Source organism: Lathamus discolor, chromosome 3 (assembly GCF_037157495.1).
Source record: "Lathamus discolor isolate bLatDis1 chromosome 3, bLatDis1.hap1, whole genome shotgun sequence".
Taxonomy (NCBI): Eukaryota; Metazoa; Chordata; class Aves; order Psittaciformes; family Psittacidae; genus Lathamus; species Lathamus discolor.
Window position 1 is genome coordinate 6,392,578 of NC_088886.1, and position 14,711 is coordinate 6,407,288.

General features: G+C 52.9%; 2 protein-coding genes and 1 non-coding gene across 3 annotated transcripts in view; 1 reads left to right on the plus strand and 2 right to left on the minus strand.

Annotated features, from left to right (window-relative positions):
• The window catches only part of USP24 (ubiquitin specific peptidase 24), a 66,150-nt gene extending 60,906 nt beyond the window's left edge, over window positions 1–5,244 (plus strand). Inside the window, exons 63-67 of the mRNA XM_065673268.1 lie at window positions 259–337; window positions 936–1,011; window positions 2,066–2,152; window positions 2,475–2,585; window positions 2,750–5,244. Coding sequence (XP_065529340.1) covers window positions 259–337; window positions 936–1,011; window positions 2,066–2,152; window positions 2,475–2,585; window positions 2,750–2,812 — 416 coding nt within the window. The 3' untranslated portion in view covers window positions 2,813–5,244. The remainder of the gene's footprint in view (window positions 1–258; window positions 338–935; window positions 1,012–2,065; window positions 2,153–2,474; window positions 2,586–2,749) is intronic.
• A 1,740-nt stretch (window positions 5,245–6,984) lies between these two features.
• On the minus strand, window positions 6,985–12,337 carry PCSK9 (proprotein convertase subtilisin/kexin type 9). The gene is made up of 12 exons (XM_065673269.1): window positions 12,110–12,337; window positions 11,809–11,997; window positions 11,593–11,716; window positions 11,307–11,440; window positions 10,651–10,792; window positions 10,379–10,575; window positions 10,031–10,214; window positions 9,599–9,769; window positions 9,161–9,309; window positions 8,899–9,064; window positions 8,484–8,665; window positions 6,985–7,977 (listed from the first exon to the last, which is right to left on the minus strand). Exons 1-12 carry the CDS (start codon window positions 12,269–12,271, stop codon window positions 7,810–7,812), a joined length of 1,968 nt encoding a protein of 655 aa, XP_065529341.1. The 5' UTR covers window positions 12,272–12,337; the 3' UTR covers window positions 6,985–7,809.
• Window positions 12,338–13,901: 1,564 nt separating this feature from the next.
• On the minus strand, window positions 13,902–13,972 carry TRNAG-CCC (transfer RNA glycine (anticodon CCC)). Its single transcript has one exon. It is a non-coding gene; the product is annotated as a tRNA-Gly (tRNA).
• Between the last annotated feature and the right edge of the window lie 739 nt (window positions 13,973–14,711).

Below are 14,711 nucleotides of genomic sequence, written 5' to 3' on the forward strand. Positions count from 1 at the left end.
TAAAATTCAGGTACTGCATTTGAAAGAATTACTGCATTTTCACTTTGATCTATTTTTAATCCAATAGAGTTGTGGAAGTACTCACAACTGGCAGCAGTACAGCAGTGTTTAACACAGATGCTCATGCTAGCATCTGTAAAGTAACTTCTGCCACCCAAGTTAAAATTCTGGCTTCATCTTTGTCATGGTTTCAGCCTGGCTGGTACACAGGAATCTGAATTGTGGTTTCTAATCTTTGTGTTTCTTCCCCCCCCACAGCCTTGATGCACCACAGCAACCACATAGACAGCAGCCGTTGTTACCAGTGTGTCAAGTTCCTTGTTACTTTGGCTCAGAAGTGAGTAATACGAGTTTTGGAATTTAACCTCATCCCTACCTTAGCCCCCTCTGTGACTATTTAGGCTGCTACTCTTTCTGCTTTTTATCAGCTTTATCTTGTGTTACTGTGATATAAGTGGTGCTCAAAGGTCTTGATAGTACATGTGTCAGTATGAAGTGGAATCTGTACTGCTTAATACCTGAGATGGATTTCTCATATAACAAGTGATAATTGCTGTTCATAAAGGCAAAGGTCAGCTACGTTCTGTAGAGTAGGAGCCTAGCATTAAGGCCAGGATAAATGTAAGGTAACTGTCCCATGCTTTGAAATATCAAGATTCCTAAATTCTCTGTTTAGAACTTGGCTTATGCCCCAGTAATGCATAGTTCTGAAATATGTGAATCTTTGTAGCATACTACTTACTGTAAACGTTACTGGGCATTATTGCTGTTGCTAACTCAGTTAGTAACAGGGCTGTGCAGTTCAAGACAGAATTTGCAGTGATATCAGTGCATCCAGAGGGCAGCAGCACAAAGACAAAGAAGTCTTTGCATTTCTTTTTTGGTTTGCCAGAATGCCTTGTTCATGACTAATGAATACCATTTCCATTTCCAAGGTGCCCTACAGCAAAAGATTACTTCAAGGAGAATTCCCACCATTGGAGTTGGGCTGTGCAGTGGCTACAGAAGAAGGTAATTTGGCTGTAACTTTACAGAGAAACTGTCACTTGTTTGCAATGAGAATTAGGAAATCTCCATCCTCTGTATGATTCTGAGATGACTCTAAAGACAAAGTACAAGCCCCTTCATTATTTACAAGGACAGTTTGGATGCAATTAAATCTGATGGCATGTAAGAACGTCAGTAAGCCCCCACGTGTTTCAGGCATAAATGCATGTATCGTGAATAAAACCAAGCGTGAATGGTTGTAATGATTAGTCCTTACCATGTGGGGAAGCTTTCAGTGCCACTGTATTCATGCTGGAAGGTTTCGCTTCAAAAAGCAGTTTTCCTTTGCCTGTGTGTTGATGCAAGAGAATGCGTAAATGAGTGGATTCCTTACGGAATCATTGCAGCTTTGCACAAAACAGCTGTTGACACATAGAGCTTTTTCCTCCCACACGTGTAGTTTTTGTTCTTGGCCAACACATCTCTAATAAGTACCCAAGCACGCTTTGGAAACATAAAGCTCAGATGTGTCTGCAGTCAAACAGGGCCATGCTTGGTCTCACAGCACTGCATGTACAACACGATAACATCCCAGCTCCAGGCTGATTTCTGTCCTGACAGCTGCCAGCAGGCAGATGTTGGGTATATGAACACCTACTGTACTGAACACGGGAAGCAGAATTAGTGGGATGCTTGCAGTGCAGCTGCCACAACCTGTTGCCTCTCTTGAAACACAGTGGCTGGATAGTCCTGCTGTACCCATTTTTCCTTCGTACTGACCCATATAAACCCTGAATCCACCAGTTCTCAGCTGACACCCAGTAACTTGCACGCATGTACATTCGCCAAATAAAGGAGTTGGTTGCTAGTGTTCAGCTGAGGGGCAATAGCCTCTCTGACCATTCTGGCATGCATTAAAAGTGCATGCTTCTTCTTGCCCCAGATCTCCAGCTCATTGCTAATGGATTCAGAAAGCTTGCTCCAGACTTTTTAGTTCTCCTGTCATCACAAGTGGATGAGACTTTATACATGTAGAACTCATACAACAATTTTGTGGTTTTCTTGCCTTTTTATGCAGATGTCTGAACATTATTGGGCTCCACAGAGTAATGTATCCAATGAAACATCAACTGCAAAAACCTTCCAGCGCACTATTTCAGCACAGGTATGTGTCACTCTGAGGAGATGATGTTAAACTTGGTTTATTTCCTTTTTTGCTTTTCGGTCAGCATCTTTGGTTTTGGTAACTTTAGCATATTCGAGCACACTTAAGACCATTCTTCCTTTAGAAGGCCAGACCCTGGGCTTATTCCTGGAAAAACTAACTGCTGAATGATGTTAGTCAATACCTCTTAATTACCTGTGGTGACTCAGCCATCTCATACAGCAGCTATATTGTTTCAGAATCAACTTTAAGAACAAAATACATTATGAAATGAAGGTGTGACCATGGCTCATTACATTCTTTTGGACTTTTTCCAACGCAGGACACCCTGGCCTATGCCACAGCCTTGCTAAACGAGAAAGATCAGTCTGGAAGCAGTAATGGGTCAGAAAGTAGTCCAGCCAATGAGAACGGGGAGAGGCATCTGCAGCAGGTAACAATCAAATGAGGGCATGTTTATCTTCTGTTGCATTGCTTTGTTAGACAGCTTGGGGGATTGGGTCAGAACCATCACTGAATGTAGACACAGTAATCATGAACCTTTACAAAAGTAACATGCCATATCTTTCTCTCCCCATCCCTTGTGTCTATTGAAAGGGCTCAGAGTCTCCTATGATGATTGGTGAGCCTAAAAGTGACCTTGATGATGTTGACCCATAGAGGATACCTATGAACACAAGAACAGCTCCACTCAAAACATTTAATGCCTGGTACCTACTGAAACTGGAGTCCCGTTGCTTATGCCATTAGAACAGTCTGGAAGAGATGTGGCTTTGTAGGATCGGAGGCAATGCTGGAGGAGGTGGTTTCCCTGAAAGCTAAAAGCATTCTTTAGCCACGAAGGCTTCAGATCAATAAATGCTCTAGAAAACTGCATCTTCGCCTGCAGTAGCTTTATGACAGTCCAGACACCGAAAACAGTTTGTCAAGAAGATTTTCTCAAATACACAAACGCTAGTGGTTGAATTTTTATGTGAACATTAAATGAGTGAATGTAAAACTGTTGCTTTTCTGTGATGCTGCAAAACAAAATCCTTCTTTTGGTTTTTATACAGGAAAACAAGAAAAAGAACAAAAACAAACAGGTTGCCCTTACGTATGGAGGGCAAATTTTTAATCTTTCTGATGATATTGAATAGGAATATTCCAATTTCTGTAAAGATGTGTGATGACTTACATTTCATTGTAAAATATTAGCTGAAGAATGGGTTTACATAAGGACTTCTCTATTTAATATGTCTCCCTGCTAATTTGTAAAGCTCGTGATGAGAAGGCTCAGCAAGATGGCTCTGTAAAGAGAGTGATCCGAACAGAATGGCTTGGTCAAGGAGCTCTGGAATGGGTCGTGTTTTCTGGTACCCTTCCAAAACCACAGGCAATTGGGAAGGGCCATAAAAGCAAAGCTTTGTGCTGTAGGTACACAAGTCTTTATTATTAAAGATCAATTTAAAGAAGAAGAAAAAAGTTAATGAGTACTTCAAAAGAAAAAAAGCACTTTAAGATGGAATTCTGTTGCAGTTTTACTCATGAAATATTTTTACCCTTTGGAGACATATTGAATAAAACACAGTCTGGGTCATGGATCTGCAATCACTTGCTTGTGCTTTGAAATTACTGAGAAAGTTGGTATTGGTTGTATATGATGAATAATTCCTTGAGTGAGTTGGAGACACTGTTGTGCAGGTTTCATAGCAATTTTAACACGGGGAAAGAATGATTTGGCTTTCTTTGTATATTTTTCACTTGACCAGGCAACGTTTAAAATACCACAGCTCTTTTTGTTTGCTCAGAAACAACTGGAAACCAGTTGGGATGATTTGAGCGCAGTTTTGTTTTCCATGTCAAGTGCAGTTCAGTGATTTCTGGCTCTGGATATAAGCTTCTTTTTGTGCCATATAGCTCTTCATCTGTTGTACATTTTGCGTTTGTCGCATTTTCTGCACTGCTTTTTGCCTTTATTTATGGATTCTGCCTTACTTTAAAAGAAAAATTCTAGGAACAAACATGCACAGAAATGGGGGACATCTTAAGGAGTGCCTGGGTACCTCCAGAAGAGAGAAATTTGCCAAGTTAAAGGCACAACCAGCCAAAAAGTGCCTTTTTCTTTTCCTTTTTACATACTGCTGCTGAAACCAGCAGCAGCAGACAGCTTTTCACTCCTGTGCACTAATATTGAAATTAACCAGTCATTTCACTGTTGGAAGTAACCATTGGATCTGATTCCAGCTGTACAGCTTTATAACTTATTGCGGGTCAAGGGAGCCATTGTCATCAATTGCACGTGCAAAAGAAGGAAGGGTGGCATTGTAGTGAGCCTCTCGCTTTCTTTTTCCAAACCATGTCTTCATAGACACGTGGCAGAGTTAGCGTTTTATAAATGTTTCTGATCATGTGCTGGGACATTTTAAATGTGATGTTTTCAGTTAATTTTGGATAACTCCTTTCTCAACAGATAACCCCTTCTTCCTTCCCTCCCTACCCCTAATACTGTGTTAATGGGTCATCATGAGAAGTGAGTACACAGCGGTGATGGAAGAAGCTGGTCACGTTCCTAAGGGTTGGCACCACTTGTCACTTCAGGTTCCTGTTATTTCCTATGGAAACAACGTCCTCGATTCACCACGGGCCCCAGAGAAGCATTGCTAAGAGAATTGCATCGGGATGGCTCATCACCACTGTATACTTGAAACCAATACAAACTTTTTCATGGTTGTGCTCACGCTTGTACAAAGTCAATGGTTATAATTTGCAATAAGATGATACTTGGTCCATTATTTTTGTTTCCAGCTGCTGTCATTTGAACCTGCTGAAGATTATTTTTTGGAAAATAAGAGTTCGACAAAACTAGTTTTTGTGTAAATCGTGATGCATTTCTATGTTGTAATTTTTACTGCCAATCTTTTTGGATGAAAATGTTTTTATACAGCTTACACAATGTTCAGTGAAGAGCAGCCACAGCCTGCCTGTGAGCAATTGGGAGATACTGTCCAATTCATACATACAGACATTTGGCACTGGAAAAAATAGGCAGTCTTGATGAACAGTCTTGGGATTCCTGGTCAATGGAATAAAGTTATTCCTTTCACAGAAAACTAGTGTAATCTTTACACTGCGCACACACTGCTACGCTGTTGTCTTGGTGATCCTCTTATCTTGAAACCTCTTAAGCCAGTCCTGCAGATGATAAGCTCTGAGAGGTTGCTGTGATTCCCATTTTGGTTCCTGTCCAGAGTAAATCAAAGCAGCTGAGCGGCCCCCGGAGCTGTATATCCTTATGCCATGGCATGTTCAGGTGCCCTGTCAGATTTGTATCTGTGTGCAGTTTCTTCTCCTGACCTTCTTAGCAGAGTGATTTACCCACACTTGCTGTCATGGATTAGACTGGCTTTTATGTGTCAGATACTAAGATTTGCAGGTGAGCTGGGCTCAAGTTAATGCTGCCTCTTGTTATGAGGTGCAGAACGCTGGACACGCAGCAGTGCTACAGTGTCCTGCTCACCTATGCTGCCTTCATAAGCAGAACTAGGAGCTCAGACAGGGCTGACATCAAGGCTCTGCCTTTGTCTTCCACCCTAAGGACAAAGACTTCTGTGTTTCAAGCACAGCCCAGCCTGTGCTCTCCAGTCACGGGAGCATGGACTGGGTATTGCAGACTGTGCTGACAGGACTATCTGCAGCATCCCTGGGCTTAGGGCTGCCCTCTCCTGACTGGAGAGGCTTTTCTGCCTACCCACATACACGATAAGGGCTGATCTAATAGTGTTTTCTTCCATCAGGCTTATGCATGCTTGAGCTAAGCTGCAAAAGCTCTGCCTGGCTTATTGTATGTGGAACGTACTCGCGGCTTGTGTTGGGAGCAGGCAGCAGCATCCTCCCCTCTGGCAGGGACGTCAGCAGAGGTGAAATACCTGATGTGTGTTTTGAGAGGTTTAAGCACTAGTAAGTCTGCTGAGAAATTACCAGCTGCGTCAATGCTCCTCAGGAGCTCTTGTAACATCCCTTATTCTTTTCCACCTCTTTGTGCAGAATTCAGGTTATAGCTGATGAAATTATGGGCTGTAATCATATGCATATTATATAATTACATGATTAGATTAGGGCCGGGCTCTTGCATCGTGAGGTAACAAGTTAGAAATCATTGCAACCTTTCAAAGAGCAGTGCTTCCTCCTGGGTCTCTGTCTCCTCCTGCCAGCTGAAGCTGGAGTAATGATCTGTAAGGGTGTTTTTGATGGGGGAAGAATGCCCACCCCCGAATAGCCACAGTTTGGCAGGTTAACCTGGTGCTTTAGTTTTACATCTCTCCTTAGGTAACACCACACTAATTATATATTGCAGTACCAGGAGGCTGCTAATCACTGCAAACAGAGTGAGCCCAGCTTTGGTGGTTTCTGCTGCTTCTGAGCCTGTCTCTGCTGCTGTGCATCTCTCAGAGCTTCTGTGCGGTATCTTCTTCATGGGGTTTTGATGCTTGTTGAGTGAAGCCCAGTGTTAAGCAACAGCAACAAGAAGCACAAGGGCACGTTCCCGAAAGCTGGGTCGTGGTTTTGTTTCCGTAACTGGAAGCTATTCCCACTGTTTTAAAAGCAAACTTCTTGCATGTGCATGGGGCAACACGGCTCAGCCCCTGGGCTCTGCACCGGTCCTAGAGCCGTCAGGAGGTTGCCCATGCTGTCTGCACTGACCCCTGAGGTGACCACTGCTCACCCAGGGGCACTTTATACCCCAGGCAGGGATCAGGGCTCGTTTGGGGGAGCAGCATCCCTGCCTGGTGGCGTCATCCCCCCCTCGCACACTGCTTCCCCATGGGGTGTACATGAAGCCGCACAACGGATTGGGCCTACTGAGCACTGGTCTGTGAATTTTATTTTAAAAAGACCTTTATAAAATGCTTATTTATAAAATTCCAAATAAATATTGAAGGTACAAACGTAAAAACCGCGCTACAATGGGAGCTTTTTGTTCTTGCTTGTCTTTTAAAGGGATTACAGCCACTTCTGGGTGGCTCGGGAAGACCTGAAAGGGAAACTGTTGCAGCAAAGCAGAACACCAACAGATCATTGCCTTAAGAACAGAAGACCCCACTACCAAAGCAGTAGCTGACTGTAGCGATGCAGATTAAAATCTAATCAAACAAGCAGACTGGTTAAACTAGAGCCCTTGCACTTGACTAAAAAGCAATCCATTCTCCTAGGTAGATGGGTGAGCAATTACAAAACTGTCCCAAAATAGCTAAACTATGATTGTCGAGGGGCAAAGTGGCGTTGACTGACATGTAATGAGCAACTAAGGAGGAAAGACAGGAGCAATCCTCACCACGGGATTGTTGTTTTAAAGCTAGAGGGGTTTGTCATGCTGGGTGATAATGCAAACAGCTTTGAGATGGCTCATACAGTTGGGGTGTTCATAGAAAGACCTGGGAAGGATGCTGGGATCACTCCTGGGATGCAGCAGGGCTGCAAAGGGGCTGCTCGGAGACCTCTTACAAAGCCACCCCGGGCCTCAGCCCTGCTATGCAAGAGGGTGATGAGCTTGTACCCCACCATCACAGCAGCCCAAGCACGGAGGTTGGCAGCAGCTCAGCCCTGGGAAGGCTCTGAGCTGGGCGCTGATGGTCCAGCCCTACCCGGCCGGGCACGTGTCTCCGGCTCAGCCCATCCTACTGCCGGCTGCGGCAGCAAATGGCAACGACCACAGCAGTGCTGCTGCCAGGGACACTGGCTGCCACGCAGGCATCATCCACGGCATAGGCTCCCATGGTGCCCGGGCTCTGGGAATGGGCATTGCAGCCTGTCAGCGTCCAGCCGGCATCACAGGACACAGTCACCTAATGGGGGAGAAGAGGTCATCTCCATGGTCAGCAAAGGGGCAGGGTCTGCCCGTCCCTCGTGGTCTTCAGCGTGATGTAGCCAGTGTCACACGGAGCAATCCCAGCTGGGGTTGTCCCAGTACAGATCAGCAACTGGGGACACTGATTGGGGTGGCCGCAGTAAGATGCCAAAGACAACCCAAACCCCCCTTAGGGCAGCAGAAGGACAAGCAGAGATGGGAACACCATTAGAGAGGAGCATCCACCATCCTTAAACAGGGGAGATAGAGGTTAGATATAAGGAAGTTCTTCCCTGTGAGGGTGCTGAGGCGCTGGCACAGGGTGCCCAGAAAAGCTGTGGCTGCCCCATCCCTGGCAGTGCTCAAGGCCAGGTTGGACACAGGGGCTTGGAGCAAGCTGCTCCAGTGGAAGGTGTCCCTGCCTGTGGCAGGGGTTGGAGCTGGAGGAGCTTTAAGGTCCCTTCCAACCCAAACCATTCCAAGGTTCCATGATTCCATCCCTACCTTCTCCACAGCATCCAGCGATGTGTGCTCCTTCACCTGGCACTCAAGGCTGGCAGCAGGGCAGCACAAGGCATGCGCCATCACCTCCATCCTGCTGGTGCAGTGCCTGGGCTCGCTCTCCAGCCCTGCAACGGGTCTGCCACTGTCGCCCAGTGCTGCGATGGGCGAGTGGAAACTGCACCCTGTGAGAGGAGAGGGGCTGTCAGCACAGGGTGGCCGTGCCAGCATCCTAGTGCTGCATCACCGAAGGATGCTCTCACTGACCCCTGAGCCTTCCACACCTCCATGCACGCAGCACGCATCCCCCTTCCCCATCATCCCAGCACCCAGACCCACCCAGGTCCCAAAGCTCTTCAGGAAGAGCCCCCTTGCCCATCAGGCTGTAGGCTCGAGGGTCTGCAGCGCGCTGTGTTACCGGTCAGCACGTGGTCCCTCGGGGAGCAGCCGGCCCCTTCAGCCACCATGGAGCTGGCGTTGATTTGGCACTTGTCCCTAGGCCATGTGCAGCACCGGGCGATGGCGTAGACACCCTGGCCCCGGAATGCATTGTGTGCCACGCACTGCTTCTGCCCGTCCTTCTCCTATGGCAGGGGCAGCACAGCATCACCGGGGTGCTCCTGGCCTGGAGGCCAGCAGGCACCCCAGGGCCATGCCGAGTCCCCACACGCTGTGCTCACCTCCATGTGCTCGCCCAGCCTCCTGCCGCTGCGGGAGAAGCTGGAGCAGCTGAGCATCTCCTCGGTGCCGGTGCAGCGAGCCACGGCCGTGGCGTGCCGGGTGAGCCCCGAGCGCGCCGACCACACCGAGCGGCAGTACAGCTGCTCCTCTGCAATGGGATCATGGGGGCAGTGCACCCAGCACCCAGCCGGGCTGCCAGGTCTACCCCTGCCCTCTGCATGGAGCTGCGCTTGGGCTCAGCCATCCCCAGCACAGCTCAGCGAGGAATGTGCCTTGCCATAGAATCACAGAATGGTTTGGGCTGGAAAGGGCCTTAAGGTCATCCAGTTCCAACGCCCTGCCATGGGCAGGGACACCCTGCATTAAACCACATTGCCCTGCTTCCACCCAGGTGCTTCTTTTCCTGCCGAGCACCCAGCGGGCAGTGAGGCCTTTACCTGCGCCCAGACGGGTGGGCAGCCCGGCCACGCTGTTGGGCGTCTGGAGCTGCTGCTCCTCAGGGAACCAGGCCACATCCATGACGTTCTTGGTGGCAAAGTGCAGGAGGCGCTGCCGGAGCTCGGCGAGGCTCAGCTGGGGCTCGGCGCTGAGCAGCATGGCAGCGATGCCTGCAGAGAGCCCGGGGGTCACAGTGAGCACAAGGGGTCACGATACCCCTGAGCAACACAACTCAAAAGGGACAGGAGAAGGAATCACTGCAACCCATCACCAGCACACGGGTTGTGGGAGCTCTGTGCAGGCTGTAGCACCCATCGTGCCAAACCCAAGGCACTGTAACACTCAAAGGCATCCCCAGCACAGGCAGGGGCACGTGCCCAGGACCAGCGATTGCAGTGCCAGCCCTGCTGCCACCCTGCAGCCCAGCTCACCCGCCACGTGCGCAGCCGCCTGTGACGTCCCGCTCTGCGCCGTGAAGCACGTGCTGCAGTCGCTGGAGGCACCGATGATGTCGTCCCCCGGTGCGAACACGTCCACGCAGCGGCCAAAGTTGGTGCCCAGGGTGCCGATGGAGGCGGGTTGGTCCTCGCTGTTGGTGGCACCGACTGTGATGACCTGCGAGGGCAGTGACAGAGGGAGATGAGGACAGGATGCGGCTTGGAGCAAGCTGCTCTAGTGGAAGGTGTCCCTGCCTATGGCAGGGGGTTGGAGCTGGATAAGCTTTAAGGTCCCTTCCAACCTCCAACTTGGACAAGCCCGGGGACACCCACAGCCCGTACCTCTGGCTCGGATGCTGGTGAGTACAGGCAGGCATCATCCTTGTAGTTACCGGCAGCCGCAATCAGCACCACCCCGATCCGCGCCATCCGCCGGCAGCCGGCATTGAGCACGCGGCTGTAGGCACCGGCGAAGGGCAGCACCACCACCAGCGGTGCGTAGGGCTGGGCCTCCATCGCTGCCTTGATGAACTCCAGGCCTGGGAGGGACGAGAGGAGGGACAGGGACCATCACAGGACGGGGATGAGGAGGGGGGAGCGCGCCCGTGACTCACCGGTGAGGGTCCCGCTGACCGTGCCCTTCCCCTGGCAGTTCAGCACACGGAGGCTGCGGATGTTGGCACCCGTGGCCACGCCGGCGTCGCGCCCGCCCAGCACCCCGGCCATGTGTGTCCCATGGCTGTCACACTTGCCGGCCTGGGGTAGGCAACACGGGTTTAACACCTCAGCTCATTGCATCAAAGCAGGTTTGCAACCCCGCAGCGTCCTCCCCAACCCCATCCCACCCCTTGCGCTTTGCACCAGCTAACTCCTGCTGTAGAATAAACCCTTATGGACGGGGATGCAGGGAGCCTTCCCCAGGGCTGTGCTCCTTAATGCAAGCAGTGATAAAGCCATGCAGCGCAGCACTAGCATCCACTGCAGGGCACAGGCCCTGGCCCTGGGTGTGGGGTGGAACTCAGATCCTTCTTGCAAAAACACCCTGACGTGCACCCATGCCCCCCAGAACTGCTTTCCCCAGGCTCAGCCGCAGCTCCAAACTGAGGTCCCAACATCCCCCAGGACCACAGCTCCCGCTCCTGCACGTCCTGCCCCGCATTTTGCCACAAGCCAAGTGTCTCTCTCGTCCGGGGAAGCCCCATAAGCCCAATCAGGATTTAGTGGGTGCAGGGGAATGCTCTTAACCGGGCTGTGGCACCTCGGTGCTCACCTGCCTATGGAAGCGGGTGCCGTCCTCCTCGGGGACGTTCTCGAAGTCAGTCACCAGCACCCTGCCCTCGATCTCCCGGTGGCTGCTCTGCACACTGGTGTCCAGCAGGTAAATCTCCACCAGGTCACCTTTATCTACCAGGGACACAGCCCGGGGCGGGGTGGGGGGGAGAGGAAGGAAACCACCACCACGGTCAGCCCGGTCCAGTTGGGATGCTCCCAAAACCCAGCTCCAGACCCGCAGGGGGATATCGCCATGGTTCTCCTCCCCATGCCCCGGCGCTTACTGGGAGGGCTGTAGGCACTGGAGCCGGGCTGCGGTGGCACGATCCTGCCCAGGTTCCAGGGGATGCTCTGTGCAAAGACGTACGCATCCTCCTCGACGTACTCCACATGCGGCAGCTTCAGCGCCTGCGGGAGGAGACCCAGCGCCCGGCGTGGTGACCACACTCCCGTACCCCCCCCTATACCGGAGCTTCCACCCGCCCCGCCGCCCCACGCACCATGTCCAGCACATCGCTGCTCATCTTCACCAGGAAGGCGGGCAGGAGGTGGAAGACGTGCAGCAGCTCGCTCAGGTACCCTCGCCGAGCCGCCCTCGCCTGCAGCCTCCTCGCCGTGCCCCGCACCTCGGCCCCGCCGCTGCCGGCCCGCAGCACCACCACGTAGCGCCCGGGCAGCCGCCACGCCGCCTGCGGGGACGCCGCGCTCCGGTCTGGGCTCACACACACCAGCGCAGCCGCTTCCCCCCCCACACACCACCACCACCACCACCCCTTCCCCGTTCCGCCGCTGTCGCTTCACCTTAGCGGCGCGGTGGAAAGCGGCGGGTGCCGGCGGGGCGGCCCCGACGGCCGCTGCCTCCTCCTCGGCCTCCCCCAGCGCCCGCACCAGCTCCTCCGCCAGCTCCGCCGCCGCCCGCACCAGCAGCAGCGCCAGCAGCAGCGCCAGCGCCCGCGGGGCCATGCCCGCAGCCCGGCCCGACGCCCGCAGAGCCGCGGAGCGCCGCGGTCCCAGCGCGGCTCGGCTCGGCTCGGCTCGGCTCGGCGCGGCGGGGCGGGGATCACGCCACCGCCGCCGGCCCCATCGGCCCACCCGGGCGGGTTAACCATTAACGGGAAGGGGGGGGCTCTTTAGCCGGGGGTGAGGGTTCCCCCCGGGCCGCGGTGCCCCGAAGGGAGCTCAGCGCAGGCACCCAGGGACTTTGATGTGGCTCCCGCTGGGTTACTTCAGAGGTACATTGCCATGGAAGCCTCTAATCCCGTTTGGGCATTTTTTACACCCCCGTCACGCAGAGCAAGCGCTGGGGGTGAGGTTGGTGCTTTCCCGTGGCTCTTCACCACCGCCTTCCACCTCTCCCCTCCCGCAGCGCACGGCTCCCGTGGGGCCCCGCTATCCCTGGTGACCTTCAGCAAAGCCCTTTCCCCTTCCCTGCTTTCGAGGGAAACGGGGATTTAGCTGTTCATAGGCTCCTTTTATATGGATGTATGTGCTTTGTATGGATGTACGTGTTTTATATGGATGTATATAAATGTAAATGTTTTGTATGCATGTATACACTTTACATGGGTGTATATGTTTTACAACGATGTGAGTGGTTTATATGGATTTATATGTTTTGTATGGATGTGTATGGCTTTAAACTGATCATGGAGGACAGATTTAGGTTAGACCTTAGGCAGAAGCTCTTCCCTGTGAGGGTGCTGAGGCGCTGGCACAGGGTGCCCAGAGAAGCTGTGGCTGCCCCATCCCTGGCAGTGCTCAAGGCCAGGTTGGACACAGCGGCTTGGAGCAAGCTGCTCCAGTGGAAGGGGTCCCTGCCCGTGGCAGGGGTTGGAGCTGGGTGAGCTTTAAGGTCCCTTCCAACCCAAACCCTTCAATGATTCTATGACACCTTCCAGGCAGCTGCACACTGGGGAGCCCATCTCAAGGGGGGCAGTCCCCTGCTCCCTCTGGAGTTGCTCACTTTGCACAGGGAACAAGTCATTTCCAAGGGATGGATGGAGAGAGCCCAGGAGGGGGGTGAAGGTGGCAAAGCCCTCCCCAGCCCTGCACATACCCTCACATGCTGAGCAACCCGGGGAGGTCTTGGCAGGAATACCCAGCCCGATGCCTGTGCAGGGGGTGTGAGGGATGTCCAGCCCCGCAGCCCTTTGGAAGGAGGGGATATCTGAACAAATACTATGTTTTTAATGAATATATAGAGAAGTAGCCCCAAACTTGCCCGTTGTAGGGAAGAGATCTGACTGATTGCCATCCTGGCACACAGGGCCGCTACCCGAGGCAATTCCTGCTGCTGCAGAGAGCAGCGGTACCCTCCGGCTGTGCCTGTGTCCTGTTGAAGGGGGAGGAAGAAGAGAACAGAAAAGGCAACAGAGGAGATCCCAACAAGGGCAAAAAGGCCCCTAAATTCTCCGCTGCCCTCCAACACCGGGGAGAACATCAGAGGGCTCCTTGCAGAGGACAGGGTGGGCACATCCCCAGCTGGGATGGGGACAGCCCTCGAGGCAAAAAGGACGGTGCTTGCCCACGCTTGGGACAATTCAGTGCAATTTGATCACTTAGGCGCTGCTCAGAGAGGTAACTCGGGTAGCTTTGCACCAGCCGGGAATCGAACCCAGGTCGCAAGAATGGGAATCTTGCATGATACCACTACACCACTGGTGCGCTGCGACGGCGACGTCCTGGTCTCGGGAGACCAGCACCAACAGCGGCAGCAGCAATCAGCAGCAGCGGCAGCAGCAGCGGGACCCCTTTCCTTTCCTGTCCCCACCCTGTCCTAGTCCCGTCCCCGTCCCGTTCCCGTCCAGTCCCCATCCCGTTCCCATGCCGTCCCCGTCCCGTCCCCATCCCGTCCCCATCCCGTCCCCATCCCGTTCCCGTCCCGTTCCCGTCCCGTCCCCATCCCGTTCCCGTCCCGTCCCCTTCCCGTCCCCGTCCCGTCCCCATCCTGTCCCCATCCCGTTCCCGTCCCGTCCCCATCCCGTCCCAACCCCGTTCCCGTCCAGCCCCCAGTGAGGTCCCCGCGACAGCAGCAGTCCTGGGGGTCGCCTGGCCCGCCGCCCCTGCCCGTGTGGTGACCGTGACCCTCATAGGGCTGCAGCGGGCGGGCGGCGGGGCCCTGCGCTTCTCGGCGCTCTAATGCCATGCAGGAATGTCCCGCTTCTCACAATGTTTAACCTCCATCCGGGCTCAGCACTTTGGCTCCGGCAACCTCCGCACTGGGGTCATCCCACCCTTAGGGATGCTTCACGGCGGATGCGGGGACCCAACTCCAGGGGGCTGGAGACGCTCCGGTCCCCATCCCAGCCCTCTCCCCTGCTCCTCCCCAGTTAAAAGCTTTGGAAAATGAAGTTCCTTTGGCCATAAGTGGTAGAGCCCCAGGACAGGAGATGGGCAGACGCTC

Bases quoted from the DNA above. Each gene is read 5' to 3' on its own strand.
- PCSK9 (XM_065673269.1), bottom strand. From the start codon at position 12,271: ATGGCCCCGCGGGCGCTGGCGCTGCTGCTGGCGCTGCTGCTGGTGCGG. The intron at 10,793-11,306 runs GTGAGCACCGAG...TGCCTACCCCAG, and splicing joins GCACCCGCTTCCATAGGCAG to GCCGGCAAGTGTGACAGCCA. The intron at 7,978-8,483 runs GTAGGGATGGAA...CTCCCCCATTAG, and splicing joins CGCTGGATGCTGTGGAGAAG to GTGACTGTGTCCTGTGATGC.